The 17,188-nt window shown below is 42.0% G+C and overlaps 1 protein-coding gene across 1 annotated transcript in view; it reads right to left on the reverse strand.

Moving 5' to 3' along the window:
* Nucleotides 1-16,739, reverse strand: part of LOC126484065 (uncharacterized) — a 479,398-nt gene extending 462,659 nt beyond the window's left edge. Inside the window, exon 1 of the mRNA XM_050107429.1 lies at nucleotides 16,701-16,739. Coding sequence (XP_049963386.1) covers nucleotides 16,701-16,727 — 27 coding nt within the window. The 5' untranslated portion in view covers nucleotides 16,728-16,739. The remainder of the gene's footprint in view (nucleotides 1-16,700) is intronic.
* Between the last annotated feature and the right edge of the window lie 449 nt (nucleotides 16,740-17,188).

The following is a 17,188-nucleotide window of genomic DNA, read 5'->3' on the forward strand; positions in this document are numbered from 1 at the left end:
AGACCCACAATGATGCCCCTTTCAGATTCTGACAACGCTGTCTCACACACCCTTCACAGCGAAACTCAACATGTGACACTGTTCATGCCCCCATACCCTTACCACGCCTGGTAGCAATATTACGGGCGAACAGAGCTAAGGCATTCTAGCGGCCGTTCTGCCTGTCACGGAGAGTTGTAACTCGGATCATTTACATACCCGTCAATGGTATGTACGTGTAAGAAGTTAAATTGACATCCTGCTGCCCTTTGTTGACAGGTAGTGTGTATGAAGACACAGGTAGATCCACAAGAAAAAGTACAGTTCCCTGTTGATCAGCAGTCCCCTTAAAATGGCGAAGATTTGCACTTTCCGTTGCGCTATAGACGTACGTCTTGATGCATTATCTTGGTGAGTTGATTGCAACTTATTTTAACATAATTTCTTGCTATACTTTCCTGTCAAATTCAAACTATGTGCTGAACTGGGGCTTGGAGTAGCACTCCTCGAAGTTAGGTGCAAGATATTTCTAATCTATTTTTAGTTCGCAGTTTTAAGCATATCACGATACTTTTTCAATTTTACGTACTTTACATTACTGGCGCTTACCGCTAGTCTGAACATGCTGTGGATTTTTACTTGTTATTCCGATTGTATATCTCAATCTCCCTTATGTTTTTGTTTATTTATACTACCTGTGTTCCCTATTTCTTGTTCTGGTATCTGCTGTCATTTGAAATTATCTTGTTTAAGGTAAATACTGGTTATACTAATAAAATTCCTTGCAAGTGTAGCTGTTTTGTTATCACTGTTGTCCATCAACTGTGTCGTGAGTCTCGATTTCAGTTAGGATAAACTATTTCTTATTACTTATTCCATGTAAATGGAAAAATTATAACCGACGAATACTGTGTGACTCCTTGGTACTAACTGGATGAAAACATACATTAAAGGGGAACATACATTAAAGGGGCCCTTGATTAAAGGAAAAAGCGCATCATCAGAACAATGCATCTGCCAGAGAGGTGATTGGGCAACGAGAAAACTGAGGGAATTTAGTTACGGCACACTTTATGCCGCACATTTCCCACCTTTTGGCATCCAACATTAGAAAGCGATTTGCGGTTAGAAAACGTTCTGAGTCGAATAAAGAGCTATGGCAGCCATAAATCGTTATTTTACAGCTCTGGCAGAACTGCATTGTACTGTAACATGTCGAAAAATAGCTGAATGTTTTGCCCAACGAGGGCCACAATACTTCACTGGCAAGCCAAGAACTTCTCACTCTGTCCTCGTATTAGTCCATAGGATTGAAAAGGTTGTTAAGGGTAATCACAGATGGTGCTATTAATTCCTCATTATGTCCTGTTTTCACAGACCAATTACTCTCCAACACCGTGATTCGAACGAGTTCGAACGGTTACTCGATACCACATTTGCAGTCCATAGGTCATCGTGTATGGAGTGTTGGAGAGTGCGATGTTTATCAGTATAACATTCCAACCTTACTTTTCCGTTCGCGGATAGTTCGTACGAAATTCAAATTATACGCCAAGATTTGTCTATTTTTACTGTCATGGTTATTAGGGAGTTGTTTTTATGGCACAAAGTAATGTTTCCTGGCTCGTTCTGTTCTAGAATTTTAAAGATAACACATTCTGTGATGTACACTACTATCCTTACAACTAAGCATACTTTTTAATTGGTGAGCCTTCTTCTCTCTCTCTCTCTCTCTCTCTCTCTCTCACGCATGCCTGCCCTGGATCGAATCCGCCAGGGGGATTAACGACAAGGCGTCGATGTGCTGACGGGCCTGGATATGGTTTTTAGGCGGCTTCCCACATCCCACTAGGTGAATACCAGGCCGGTTCCCATATTTCCCCTCAGAAACATTTACTAGGAACTATACATAAACATATACACAATAGATATCTGTTGTTTAGTTATTTGTACATTTGATGATAATCAATGAAGCCAAGTATCGTCGTTGGGCTTTTACACGGTCCGCTCATAACATTCCGAGACTGATTTTATTCCTGGCGTATGTGCGACTTCATCGCAATAACTACGGTGGCAGTTTGAACTAACAACTGCAAACTATAAATGCGCATTCGACCAGTCTGTTGGGAACATTCAAGTCATTCTCTAGAATGTTTTGAAGAAGAGAAAAGCGCCTATGAAGTTTGTACCTGACACCTTGACACCCGAACAAAAACAACATGTGGACGCCTGCCGCGAATTGAGTGAAATGTAAAACTCGGATAGTTATTGTGTGCAAAAAATCATCACGGGTGACGTGATTTGGTGTTGCCGATGCGAACCTATCACAGAACGACGCAGTGCAGAAATTCACTTTGACGATATGATCGATATTCAAGCACATGTGACACGTGAGTTGTAAAACATCCCAAAGAAGGACTTTTCTGACATTTTGACTTAGTTGTACGAAAGTTCAGTGCTTCGTAATCAAGAGGGGAAGCATTAAAACCATCATCGTAGCTTTTCTCTCTTTTTTTTTTTTATTAATGCAGCCTCGAAACTTTTTGGACTGACGTGGTAAGCAGCTTTAGGGTAAATCCACGATTTCTTCCAAGAGCCTATCCCTGCTCATTTCACTAAACGGAAAGCGTATGATCACCGTCTCCTTCCCCCCAAATTCGATGTCTCTGACACTCCTCTACAAAAAAATTTTTTCTTAAATTCATCTTTCCACTTCAGTATTACATTCGTAACTGAAAATCTTCATGCTGAACTAATTGTGAACTTTATCCATTATGTTACAAACAGCAATGACTACAGTAATCAGATTAATGTGTGTACAAATACAGCCTTCAGTCACAAAAATAACTTTATTTTAAGTAGTGTGCGATAACATTTAGGATCCGCTTTCAAGTGCCCTTGTGTTTTCAGCATTTAAGTATAGGTTTCCAATTATAAATCACAAAGGGACATCGTGGATGCTGAAAACACATGGGGACTTGATTTCATCATTTCGGTGACGAATGCTGAATTTATATGTATATGCATTCATTTGGCTGTATCAATTCTGATATACTAGAGGCGAATGCGTAAATCTATAGGGTTTCCTTTCCAAACTCTTACAATTTTCGAGTCGAGTGACAATCTTGATTATGCAGGTTGGAGAAAAACAACTTGGTAATAATTTGTAACTACAGCCAGTTACGGACTGGCGTGTCCTAGCTAATATTTGTTATGATAAGGACCGCAATTACTAATTAAATTCGCTGATGATGTTGGTTTCAGCTGAAAAGTCAAAGCTAGGCAACCATTACATTCATATGCATGGCTAGTTTCGTTAGACGCTAATCTTACGTGATGTTTACTAGGAAAGCTTCGCAATTACTCTGAACTATGCTCAGAGTACCGTAATGCCACAAACTTTGTAAGACGATTAGCTGCACTACAGAAACAACAGCATGGCAGTCGACACATAGAACTTTAAGACGGAATGGTGTTAATAATGAAATCTAATACCAAGTGTTTTAAATTTTGATAATGTACAGAGAACGTGAATGAACTTTTAATGTAACAAGTAGTGAAGACTAGTATGTGTCAATTAAGGCAATAATGATAGAAGAGAACAGAAATTAAATTTTAATCAATCTTTTTTCTCAAATCGCATTTTTTCAGTAAACGTACGAAATGCGTGTCTCCTAACATCGCTACGTTGCTGAATCGCCAAGAGCATAAGGTAGCAGCAGTTTAGTTGGACAAAATCACACTGCTGGTCAGACCCAAACACACTCGCTTACCGGACAAATATCGCTGATTGGCTGTAGATTGATGTTAGTAGCTCTACAACGCTACATTTCCAGCCGATACTTATTTGAAAAATTTTGCTCGATTCGCTTTTGCTGGCCGTCCACTGACGTTATCATCGGGTTGTTTTTCTCCTCCCTGTGTATCCCATTCTACGTGGGGTATAAAACCGAGGGCCGATTTTCGTTGCTTTATTGCACCCTATGGAAAATCACGTTTTTGGTAGCTACCCCGCCTGTTCTTCTGTTCTTTACCTGAAATCATGACCATGTCTTCCGTTGGCTAAACAGATCTGTGACGAGTCGTACAGATACGCTCTCGCTACTCCGCCAGTCGTGAAGACATTGCTAACTCTGTATGATAATGATTTTTTTCCTTTCTTTTTCTTTCGTTTCTTTTAACTTCATTTATATAATTTTGATGGTTTAGAACACTTTTTGTTTTGGTCTATAGTATGAAATGTAACTACGTTTTACTTTGTTTATGTTGCTACGCGAACCTCTTACTAATTGAGTGCGCAAAAATTTCAATTCCTTTTTTATCTTTTTTGTAATGCTTTTGTAAAATGGACCACGTAAAATTAAACGCAATATGCAAAACTGTTATACGAATTGCGATGCGAGAGCGATACTGATAGTCACAGTAGGACAAAGAGAGCCAGTGTGCGCGCAGTGGCGTGGATAGACGAGAACATAGGGTAACGTGCTAGTATAAGGGGGCGATCAAAGTTTTCGTTAGAAGCCAATACACCTCAGGCAAAATCATCGTGAGCGCTGAGGCAATCATTCACCGACGCACCAGGTTAAGATACCCGTTTGGTAAAATACTGTGTCCTGGTGCGTGGAGAAGTCCGCAGCTGCCTGCTGCACATCCTTGTCGGACAGGAATCGTCGATCCTTCAAGTTCTTTTTTAAGAGACCGAAGTCGCCATAATATCATAGGAAGAGATCAGGTGTATAGGGAGGGTGCTCGTGTGTATCCCACTTGAGTTATTGTCCGTAATATATGGCCTTCCAGAAATGCCCGCGTCTTGTCTCGAGTCTCAACTAGCACGAACCTTGGCACACCATTCCAGAACGATGGTTTTCGACAGACATGCTGCCCCTCATTGGTCCGATAGATGTCTACCGCCCGATCGATGTCAACCGGTGTTTACCCTTCGGCAGCCAAGGAAAGAATAACTGCACGTTGGTTCGATTGGGATGCATTTGGTGATGCATAGTTAATCTTTCTGCCTCAGTAATTCACTAATCCCTTACCTACATGTCGGTGCTTTTATACCCACATCTGAATCACGCTACGTTGCATATATGCTGCACCTCTAACGATAATTTTTGGATCGTCCCTTATATAACGTGTCGGACAGAACCACATGAAAAGCTACGGTTGAGTTCTTTTGTTTCGGACTGAGCTTGGACTATATACGAAGGTGAACGATATGAAGGAAAATGTTAGATTGAATACTGTGAGGTTCGTGGAGTGCTATAAACAGCAGTGACAATGTACACTTGAGTGAACTGTGATTGTTGTTATTAGAATGATATTGTTTCCATCTAATCGAATTGCACAAACTACTTTATTTGCAGTTTAAGGAGCTGAACGTTAACCGACATTTTCGAAACATTGAAACTGTATAATATATGTGAAGCTGGCTCGCCAAAATTATGTATTCGCGATCGTGACGTGCATGTTGAAAGCAGACTGACTGTAGTTTCGCGATCGCCGAGTTAAAGTATATTTTACACCATTACAAAACTGTGTACTGGATGTTAATAGAAGCAACGTGTGCATTATAGTCGTACACATTCGATCTTACACCCATACAGCAACAATTGCCTTCGACCAATTTGTTACCAAAGGAGTGCCGCGAAGGATAATGTTACCGCATGGAAGATGATATTACCGCATGGAGAGTCGTATACCAAGCGACAAGATGTATCCATTGCAATTTCACGACTGATGGAACTACTTTAATTAAGCCGCCATCACCGACGAGCCGCCGTTGGCGTCGCATCTCGCCGACCACACGAGCAGTTAAGCTGCAAGCAAAGCTCTCGCTCACTCTCTCTGTCAAGACTCTTAAAATAGTTTCAGTTGTAATTTCTTCTCTTCGTAATGAACCTTGGCAATCATAGGCTTTTCTGTAAATAAATATAGTTCTCGGTGAGGGTGTTCATCATTAGTGTTGAAACTGTTGAATTCTATGAAGTGTAGTCATTGATATTTACCTCTTCCACCTTTCTCTTTTATTTTATTGTAGTTGTTATTGCATGTGTCTTTAGGGGTCCGTACCTCAGTCGATGAAAACGGAACCTTTACAGGATCACTCTGTAATGCGTTTGTCTATGTCCGACTGTTAAAAACCCTCTTTCTCAGGAAAGGATACGAATATCAAGTTGAAATTTATATCATAGATTAAGGTCTACTGTCCCTTGGCAATCAAAAGATACGACCATTTATGTCACATATTTTGATGCAAACACACACATAAAAACCTATAGGGTACTAAATGTAGCAAGAAGCAAGGTTTCAGAAAACACGTAAAGACAAAAAAAAGGTCAATTTGTGAAAATATCAGATGAAAACATATTTCTTTTGTCATTTGTTACCCTGCTTCCAACTTAAAATTAAAACATTCTCCAAAGTATTGGAATTCCCGAGACCGATATCCTACCAGTGTCAGTGTCGATAACAGGCAAAAATCGTCATGATTTTCTCGATTCCCGGGATGGGTGAACTGTGTGCATACAGCTCTCAAGCGATGTTTGTCCTTGTTGTTTGGTGTCATCATGTTTGCACCGGCAATATGAACGATATGACCACAGAAATGTGCTGCATGCATCGTATTTTTGACACTAGCAGATGATGCAATGGTTAAAACCTTTTGAAGAAGGGCAGTAGATGCCTAAAATAGGAAAATAAAATAAAATTTATTTTTTTGCAATTGGTTGTTGATTATTTGAATTAACATAAATATGCCGGCCGGTGTTGCCGAGCGGTTCTAGGCGTTTCAGTCCGGAACCGCGCAACTGCTACGGTCGCAGGTTCGAATCCCGCCTCGGGCATGGATGTGTGTGATGTCCTTAGGGTAGTTAGGTTTAAGTAGTTCTAAGTTCTAGGGGACTGATGACCACAGATGTTAAGTCCCATAGTGCTCAGAGCCATTTGAATTAACATAAATAAGTCTGTACGGAACCCTCAGACCGCGAGTCTTACAAGCCCTTGATCAATATATGCGCAGTATTTCCATTGGAAGAATTTACATGGTTTGCTACGACATGTTGTAGGTTGTGTGATCTCTGCCGTCCGCCATTAATTTCCGAGCGCCAGCCAATAAAACTAAAGCTGCTCGCTTACCATTCATTCCAGGCAGACAGTAGGTGGGAACTTCAAATTTCACAGCTGTGTAGCTACGAAGGCTATTTTTCCATTCTATAAATTTTCGTACTACAGCAAACTCAGGACCGCATGCGGATTTATTTGTTTCTCGTAGTTACATTTGAGCAGCTTGTTCCACTGTTCTTTACAAAGTACTACTTATACTTTCGAGTTTGCTAACCAACTTCTGATACAGTTCATTTTATTAGCTTCAGTAGGCGAACCGGTTCTTTTGAGTCTAAAATAATCAAAATTTATTTCATCACGTTTTGGCACGCAAAAAGTTTGCATAAATTCACGGTGAATATTTCGCAAAGTATATCTCTCGAAATCGGTTTATTTACAGAATCTAAACCCAGTGGCGGCGCGCAGATATACATTCTGGATGTTCACAAATTTTTAAATTCAGATAAATGTGAGAGACAGAAATTAATAGCATCTGCTGAATAACAGTTATGCTCATCAACATATTTATACATCTTCAGCCGCTGTCAGTAATAGCAGTAATAATAATAATAATAATAATATGCATATTAAGTTGTCTGAAAAAAAGAGCAATGGATTTTGTGGAATTTTGTTGTCTTGCACATAATTAAATACAGTTTAAGGCGAGAACGAAATGATATTTAAGCTTTCGCTATTTTCCGTTTCGCATTTTTGTGTAAGTGGGACTTTTAGTGCTTTTTTATTTATTCGAACAAATTCACAAGATCCCTAATTCATGATATTAGTTAACGAATTAACGTCTTGGTTGGAAAAAAGGCATTCCTACGTTTACTATACACTTATTTGTTAAATGTTCGCTTATAATGACGCTTATTTGATTTCGTCACTTTCTCAGACTGCGAATCTGGTCTGGAATGCCCTAGTTTCTTTGCGTCTAACTTTTCCTGGTAATTTTCTTTTCGGTTAGCGCTTAATACAATGTTCAACAGAGTTCACGTTGACACTGCACAGGAAATCGGATTCCTGCACACAAACTCCAAACACAAGCTGCCGTTTGCGGAAATGGTTAAATTCAAGTAGTACCGTCTACCAGAAAGGTCACTCGACTAGAACACAAATGAGGCGCGGAGAGACATAAGGCCAAAAAGCACGTCCTCTTCGATGCCCCCCTTTGTTTTAAGTTTAATATCAGAGAAACCAATGAGACAGTTTTACGTGAATGTTCAAATATGTGTAGAATGTGGGCCTACAGTACAGATAAACCATAAGATAAACAGATGTCAGAAACACGAAAAAATGCTACAGTCTCACAATCGTCAATGATGTGCTTGAGGAACCTCAAATGGATTTCTCTGTGATAAAATCCATAACTTCATGTACCATATTCAGAATCCCACGAAATAAGCTTTTCTCTCAGTATAAGTGTAACATGCACTGATGTTCGATCTAATTTTAGTATACAGTGTGTGAATTCGCATATCTGTGGAGTGTGCTACCACCTGGTGGCATTGACATAAACTAGTAGTTGAGTGGTAAAGGCCAGTAGTGCATGCCATGAACCGTGCACATCGTTTATCAAATCTGTATGTATTTGGCCCGTAAGGCAATTACGTCATGCTATTTGCGCATGCGCAGAATCTCAGTAAAATGTGCACAAGTGAAGGTGTGCTCACGACCCTGATGCCAAGTTTCACCGAGTATAGTGGAGCAATATGTAGCACAGCGCGGTGGATATGGTGCCGTGTATTTCAGATTACCGCATCTACGTTACGTTTAAGAGCATTCAAAGAAAAATAGCCAATGAATCTGCAAGGTATCAAAAGTTGGGGGTGTTCACGTGCTCTTCTGCTCTCGCTCGACAGCCGCCACTGTCTAAACCCAGTCAGGATCCCAGACTGAGGGTCAGTGCCGTTTGTGCAGCATCAGTTCCTACAAGACCACTTCCAGCCCGCAGCTCCCGCTATCCTGGACTTCGCGCCTCGGCGAGACGGAAGAGCCGTCTGCGTGTTTCGTTTTGCGCTGTGGGATGCCAAATTGAAATCGTTCCTCGGCGAGTGTGCCTTGTTACCCCAATTACGTTTATTGCGGTACGCTTCCTGTCATTAGTTCCGCCCCACGGCGTAAATGCGACGCGCCGTTCGGCGTAAATAAGGTAACTTACCGTCTGGCCCGACACGCGACGCTGGCCGCGCAGCAGCGCCGGCACGGTTTCGTGTCACGCCTACAGGGCCTGCTGGTTCCGCGAGAGGAGTGCCTACGTCACAGGCGGCACCAGCCTGACCGCAATCTCGGCGCCGCTCGTGTTCCTACTTGTTTCTGTATCATTTCGGTGTCATAATGACGGGCGTACCCCTGACTGAACCTTACACGTGCGTCTAGGGCATAGCCACTTACGTACAGTCGATTCACATTGTTTTGGCCACCTTATACATTTTACGTTGTTGGCGTAGCTCAAAAAATCTTTCTGCGGGACTGTTTGCTAGCAGCTCTCCGAATACTTAGCAGTATCTGCGAATAATCAGAATCATGGAGTACAAGGCAAGTCGGCCGGTGTGGCCGTGCGGTTCTAGGCGCTTCAGTCTGGAACCGCGTGACCGCTACGGTCGCAGGTTCGAATCCTGCCTCGGGCATGGATGTGTGTGCTGTCAAAAATGGTTCAAATGGTTCACTATCGGACTTAACTGCTGAGGTCATCAGTCCCCTAGAACTTAGAACTACTTAAACCTAACTAACCTAAGGACATCACACACATCCATGCCCGAGGCAGGATTCGAACCTGCGACCGTAGCGGTCGCGCGGCTCCAGACTGAAGCGCCTAGAACCGCTCGGCCACTACGGACGGCCGATGTGTGCTGTCCTTAGGTTAGTCAGGTTTAAGTACTTCTAAGTTCTAGGGGACTGATGGCCACAGATGTTAAGTGCCATAGTGCTCAGAGCCGTACAAGGCAAGTAAAATGTTCTCGGGGTTGCAGTGAGATGAGGTTAGTATCACGGAAGTTGTGTGGTTTATTTTGTTATGTTGGTACGGCTTACACAATAACGTTAGGAACATACCAATTTGACCTACGGATCCGGTCGGTGTGGCCGTGCTCAGATTTATTTGAATTTGGGCAGAGCGAGAAAAATTTGTGAACCGAAATTGTGTGTAAAAACAAATGGAATATTTCACTAGCAATTTGATATAGAATGGGTAAGGAATGTGTTACGATGGCCGGGAAGAGAGCGCGATGACATGGTCATTATAATACCAAAACTCTTTTTGTTCATCATTAAAAGTGTAATAGATACAACAGCAACTCTTACAAAACGGAAATCACTATAATATATAAATCCAAAAAGAAGGTACAGCAACATCTAAGATTGGCCAAATACAGTCGCGAATCATTAGGAATATTGTAACAGAAAAATGGTTCAAATGGCTCTGAGCACTATGGGACTTTACCTCTGAGGTCATCAGTCTCCTAGAACTTAGAACTACTTAGACCTAACTAACCTAAGGAAATCACACACATCTATGCCCGAGGCAGGATTCGAACCTGCGACCATAGCGGTCGCGTGGTCCCAGACTGTAGCGCCTAGAACCGCTCGGCCATCCCGGCCGGTTCTGTAACAGAAATATATATAAAATTTCTCTAATGGATATTACAAGAAATCATCAGAAAAACGGATAAAGTATATAAAGACAACATACCATGGGAAGAAACATGTAAATTTGCATAAGCGAAACAAAGTTTGTTTGCAGTGAACCATACGTTTCTATGTGATAAGACCAGCCCGTTGAGGCCACAAGCGGTCACTGCAGTGGAATGTATATACGGACGACAGGGAGTGCTAAAGACGCCTGTAGGTTTTACATGAGAAAGGAAAGCTTAATGGCGTCTGGTTTTCAGAGTTGAAGAGGAGGTGTACCAGTCTTGCACTGTGGAGCGATACCTGTTGTAACGACAACTTTCTCTTACTCGATCTCAAAAAAAAAGTAAGACACGTCTAGGCTGAGGGCACCTCAACGGTAATTTACTTTGCATTACGACGCTAATCATCCATACTTGGAAGTCAATACAGACTACACTCAATCTGTTAAAAGGCATTCCTCCTCGTAGATGTGGACGAAACACTGAGCTTTCCAATGGAATTTGTGAAACCCTGCTACTACAGAGGAAATTTAAAATTTCTTGCTGTGAAAAGCTGTACTTTACTATATTTCAAACTGTTCCGGCGCTGATCGGCATCAGTGAAGGCTCACGTGCTCTGCAGCTTTTATACAGGGTGGTCGGAAATTCCCGTTACAAACGTTTACGACATGTAGAGGGTAGTGAGTACAGAACATTTTGAACAGGCACCCATGTCCGGAATCGTATCGTTTCCGCTCTACGACAGTTTCATTTCAGATGTGTAACTCGTCAACGTTTGCTTAGGGCAAGAGAAACGTCTCAGAGTTTCCTGTCCTGTTATGCAACAGGGGAGACACGATGACGTGTACTACGTCAAACGATCCCCAGATGTCACTTATTATCCGCTTTGCTGTGAGATCGAGTCAATACCTGTGCATCACCGAATTAGGAAACATGGTGCAGTGCACGTTAGCGGAATACACAGTGAGAAGGCAGGACTGTGGTGCTCCATGGCGACGCCGCACTCCTAAATTTGAAGAAGGTGTACTGCGTCACATTGAAGATGGCCCGTCAACGAGTTCGCGAAGAATTGCGCGTACAATGACTGTTAGTCACAGTACCGTCTTGGACGTCCTGCATGAGCAACAATTACATCCGCACCACTTACAACGGGTACACGCTATGGGTCCAGCAGACATTCCACAACGCGTCGCCTTCTGCACATGGTTCCTGCACCGTTGCATCGACGCGCCCGTTTCCACATCGAGTTCTCTTCACAGATGAATGTAGGTTCACAAGGGACTGTGTTCTGAATGCTAGAAATAGCCATGTCTGGGCGGACAAAAACCCTCATGCCACGCATGTTCAGGGATTTAAAGACAGGTTTGGAATTAACGTGTGGGCAGGTATTCTGGACGGTCATGTGATTTGACCTTACCTCCTTCCATCCAAGCTCACGGGTCCCCTATACTTAGTCTTCCTACGACATGTAATGGACCTGTTCTTAGAAGCTGTCCCATTGAATGTTCGTCAGGAAATGTGGTTTCAGCATGATGGAGCACCACCTCACTTTTCACTGGCTGTCCGGAGACCTCTCAGCAGACGGTATGGTGAAAAATGGATAGGCCGTGGTGGTCCAACCCCTATGCACTACTTCTTGCGGCGTCGTATGAAGAGCCTAATTTATGAGACACCTGTAGATACAGAGGAACATCTGCTGTCACGAGTTCTGGCCGCTGCACAACACATTGAAGATATACCAGGTGGGTTGGAGAGAGTGTACCAGAAGATGCTTCGGAGGTACAGTGTGTGTAACAACGTTGGTGGTCGCCACACCGAGCCAATCTTGTAATGCATCGGTACGTTGCGGCTGGTGCCATAGATGCTGGGTTCTTGTTGTTGTCGACTAATGTAAACCATAAGGTGTAAGTTGTAATGCAAATGTGTAAGTAATAACGGAACGAGTCAGTATTCTTTTCACACGGATTGCAACAATTGTACTGGGTCACGCCTAACAAGGGAACCTCCCAATCGCACCCCCCTCAGATTTAGTTATAAGTTGGCACAGTGGATAGGCCATGAAAAACTGAACACAGATCAATCGAGAAAACAGGAAGAAGTTGTGTGGAACTATAAAAAAATAAGCAAAATTATACAAACTGAGTAGTCCATGCGCAAGATAGGCAACATCAAGGAGACTCTGAGCTCAGGAGCGCCGTGGTCCCGTGGTTAGCGTGAGCAGCTGCGAAACGAGAGATCCTTGGTTCAAGTCGTCCCTCGAGTGAAAAGTTTAATTTTTTATTTTCAGACAATTATTATCTGTCCGACCGTCCGTCCGATGCGAGGTAACTGCGCCGTAGTATGGGGACGCTAAACCTAAACAAACATCGAAACACACGACGTCAGTCGACTACAGCGTACGGAAGAGAGAGTATTCCTGCTAACGAGGCTCCCTGGCTGGCAGTTGACTGTTCGCTACTTTGGACAAGAGTGCATTAAATACGTGAGCTGTATTCCGTGGGCAATATGAATCCATCAAATATAGCTCGCGACTTCAATAACAAGGTCAATAAATATTTTCCAAACTGTAAGGAATCGGAAAGTTCCTTAAGGCATCGAACGATTGTCGAACATTTGTATGATTATTTCCTACATTTGTTGATAAACAGTACGTGTGGTGATGACGATACCTTGCTGATTGCTGCGGGACTGTATGTACCAGATGATGCGATTGTTGGCGATCCGTACGAGGAACACAAAGAGGAAATACTACGACTTCAATCTGATGGTATTTCTTTGTGTTACATGAAGGAAATGCTCCAATACAGGTTAGTGTCCAAACCACTTAAAAGACGCAAATATAGATTATGGAGTGAAGTAACAAATAAATTTAAGAAATTTAAAGGGATGGAGGAAAAAAGCACAACTAAATATTGCAAAGAACTCGTGGAACGAGGTGGAACCCGAAGACAGAAGTTCAGTGAACTAGAAAACCATGTATACCGACAATTTATTAAAGCCAGAAATGAATTAAGTGCAGTATATGAGACAAACCTACAGATTTGGGGATTGCATTGCGCTAAACAAACCGGCCTGGACTTCAAGGCCTCATCTCATTGGCTTGTCACGTTCAAAAGAAAATACAAAATTACGAGCATGAAGATTACGAAATATGTAAGCAAGAACTACGCGAATAAACTGGAAGAACTTTTATAGTGTTCCAAGACGTTTGTTACAAAAACTAACGTCAGATTCCAACAGTATGAAGATGCATATATTATCAACACAGGTAGTCCGGTTTTAACTATGAAATGAAATCGACCCGCACGTTATCGTTAGTTGGAGAAGGCGACACGGAATGTACTGTAGACCAGCTGCATGCCACTTCACATAGTTATACCATACAATATGCTCTGAACAAAGCGGGATTTCTTTTACCTACATTTGATTTATGTTTGCAGGAAAAAATGGTATATTTGGACCGCAAGTTTAGCAACAGGTGAATAGGGTACTTGCGCAAACTCCGAATATCATTGTTAATTGCAGTGCGTCAGGAAAAATGGAGCATAGGCTAGTGAAAGACTTTAATGAACGTGTGATTGCTCCTTACGCGGTCAAAGATTTTGCCTTGACAGCTATACAGGACAGAAGGATCAGGCATTATACAATTTTAGAGTGGGCGTAGACGTGATTACCATTCCTCCAGGTTGTACACCTATTGTGCAACCGTTAGATGTGTTTGGTTTTCGGCAAGTGAAATACTTTGTGAAAAGATTCTATGATTTTGCGAAGCTGCACAGGTACACAGAGCAGTATTGTTTACGTGATCGTGTGTAAAAGTTTAGGCACTCACACATAGTCAGCTTCGCTCTCCAAAATTCCAGGACATGTTCAGATTTGCTTGGACGTATGCAGGATTTGACGATCTACACACGGAAAAATTTGAAAACGTTAAAAACATATGTTTTGACAGAGCACACGGAAAACTGTGCGACTGTGAAACTGTTGCATTCATTTGTTGCAGTTTATGTGAAAAACTCTTCTGTTTTCATCACTTTTTTGGAAGTGATTATCACATCCACAAGAAAACCTAAATCGGTCAAGGTAAAAGAATCTTTTTACCCATTCGCCAAGTATACAAGTTAGGTGGGTCGACAACATATTCCTGTCATGTGACGCACATGCCGTCACCAGTGTCGTATAGAATATATCAGACGTGTTTTCGTGTGGAGGAATCGGTTGACCTATGGCAGTGCGATCAAATGTTTTCGATTCCCATTGGAGAGGCACGTCCTTTCGTCTACTAATCGCACGGTTTTGGGGTGTGGTCGCAAAAAACAGACACTAAGCTTATTACAGTGAACAGAGACGTCAATGAACGAACGGACAGATCATAACTTTGCGAAAATAAAGAAAGTAAACTTTTTACTCGAGAGAAGACTTGAACGTAGGACCTCTCGTTCCGCAGCTGCTCATGGTAACCACGGGACCACGGCGCTCCTGTGCTCACACTATCCTTGATGTTGGCTATCTTGCGCAGTTTGTATATTTTGCTTATTTTTTTCATAGTTCCACACAACTTCTTCCTGTTTTCTCAATTGATCTGTGTTCAGTTTTTCAAGGCCTATCCACTGTGTCAACTTATAACTAAATCTGATGAGGGTGCGATGGGGAGGTTCCCTTGTAAGTACATTCCTCACGTGGGTGTGGATGAGACAATTATCTGCGTTGAAACTGTCGTAGAACGGAAACGATACGTTTCCGGACAGGGGTTCCTATTCAAAATTTTATGTAATCACTACCCTCTAGTTGTCCTAGGAGTTTGTAACGGGAATTTCCGACCAATTTGTATATTGCATGAAAGATACTTTCATATATACCACCAGGAGCTCTACCGATAGAATTTCTTTCGGGGATATTCTGTGAGTACTTTTGGTATAAGCGACCTCTGACCTTCGGTGGCTAGTTACAGAATAATAATGTAATTATGATTTATTCGGTTTGCTACGCCAGTTACCTATGTTGCGGTGGAAATGTTCCGGTGGAAACATGGCCTCAACAATGAAAAGACCTCTAACATGCTATTATCAAAAACGTACAACACAAAACATGGAGTAGGCGCCTATGTACAGATGCAGAAGCACTGACCTGCAGTTCCTGTTGCTGAACATAGATAGCGTCTCTGTGCCGCTCTTCCGTTAAATGCAGTGAACCCATACATGAGGTGCATATCAGCCAATTCTTCATCAAAAACTTGCCTGCACTGCTGTGTATCCCTTTTAACGTACAACTAACAACCTCTGAAAAATTAACAAGGAAACCCAGGACTGAGCAAAGAGCAAATTGTGCCTTACTGTTGTCGACAACAAGTATACATTTGCACTGCTGTGCATATACCATATTTTCCGCGAAAAACTGATACAAAGATAAGTTGAAATAACGAATGAAATGAAGAGCAACTACTCCGTAACGAGCCACCGATGATCACTTGTGCCTTAGACCAAAATGTTCAGAAAATATCCTCGAAAAGCCTCAGGAACTTTATCGATGGGGTTCGTTTATGTCTTGTATAGAGATGACGTAAAAGTGTTCTAGTTTTGTGACAATACTTATTTAACCACCTATTTGCGTAACTTTTACTCATATTTGTTACAAAATTCATTCTGTTTCGATAATTACTTCATGGTCTTAATATCCCGGTACCTCCTCTCCACCCCCCCCCCCCCCCCCACCCTCCCTCCACCCCACCCCGTAAGCGCTGTGTATCATTAGAAAGAAATTCGTTTAAAGGAAGTTACTTCGTACATGGATGCCAGTTTCTTATTTGTGCCTGTAGAAACAATAAAATGAATATAGATGATTTATGTCGACAGTTTAAGAGCTCATTAGAAGAAGATGAGTTTTTCTTTTGTAATGGATGTCACTCGAATAAATTTCCCAACTGCTGACCAAGTACGTAGTTCTGAAATTAGTTATTGACTGTGTTTCGTTTTCTCCTTTGCTTACCATTAGAAGTTGCTTGAAATCTGCCATTTGTCTCGGAATGCTCACCTGTAAAGGAAGAAGAAAAGGTGTTACAGAGAAATAATTCTGAAAAGACGATATTAAAAATTACATCGTACTATGTGTAATGAAAGAGAGCAGGACAGGAAGTTAATGCCCAACGTCTCATCGATGGAGAGGGCGTTAGCAGCGGAGCACTATATCGAGAAAGAAGGAATCAACCGGAGTACGTTTGAAGCAACCACTTCGGCATTCACTTGAAGTGATTTAGTGAAATCGCAGTAAAAGTAAATCGAGACTGGTGGTCGGCGATTACAATCCTGCTCTTCCCTAGCACGAGTTCAGCCTCTGAATTACTGGTCCGCCTCTGCAGCTGCGGTCTTTAAGTGTCAATACATTTAGAAAACCTTGAGATTATTTTTCGAGAATACTAAGAAGAGTAGGTGGAAAAAGAATACCTTCATTTATTGCAGGAACTGTTATATTATACT

This window comes from Schistocerca serialis, chromosome 1, assembly GCF_023864345.2.
Source record: "Schistocerca serialis cubense isolate TAMUIC-IGC-003099 chromosome 1, iqSchSeri2.2, whole genome shotgun sequence".
NCBI classification, from domain to species: Eukaryota; Metazoa; Arthropoda; class Insecta; order Orthoptera; family Acrididae; genus Schistocerca; species Schistocerca serialis.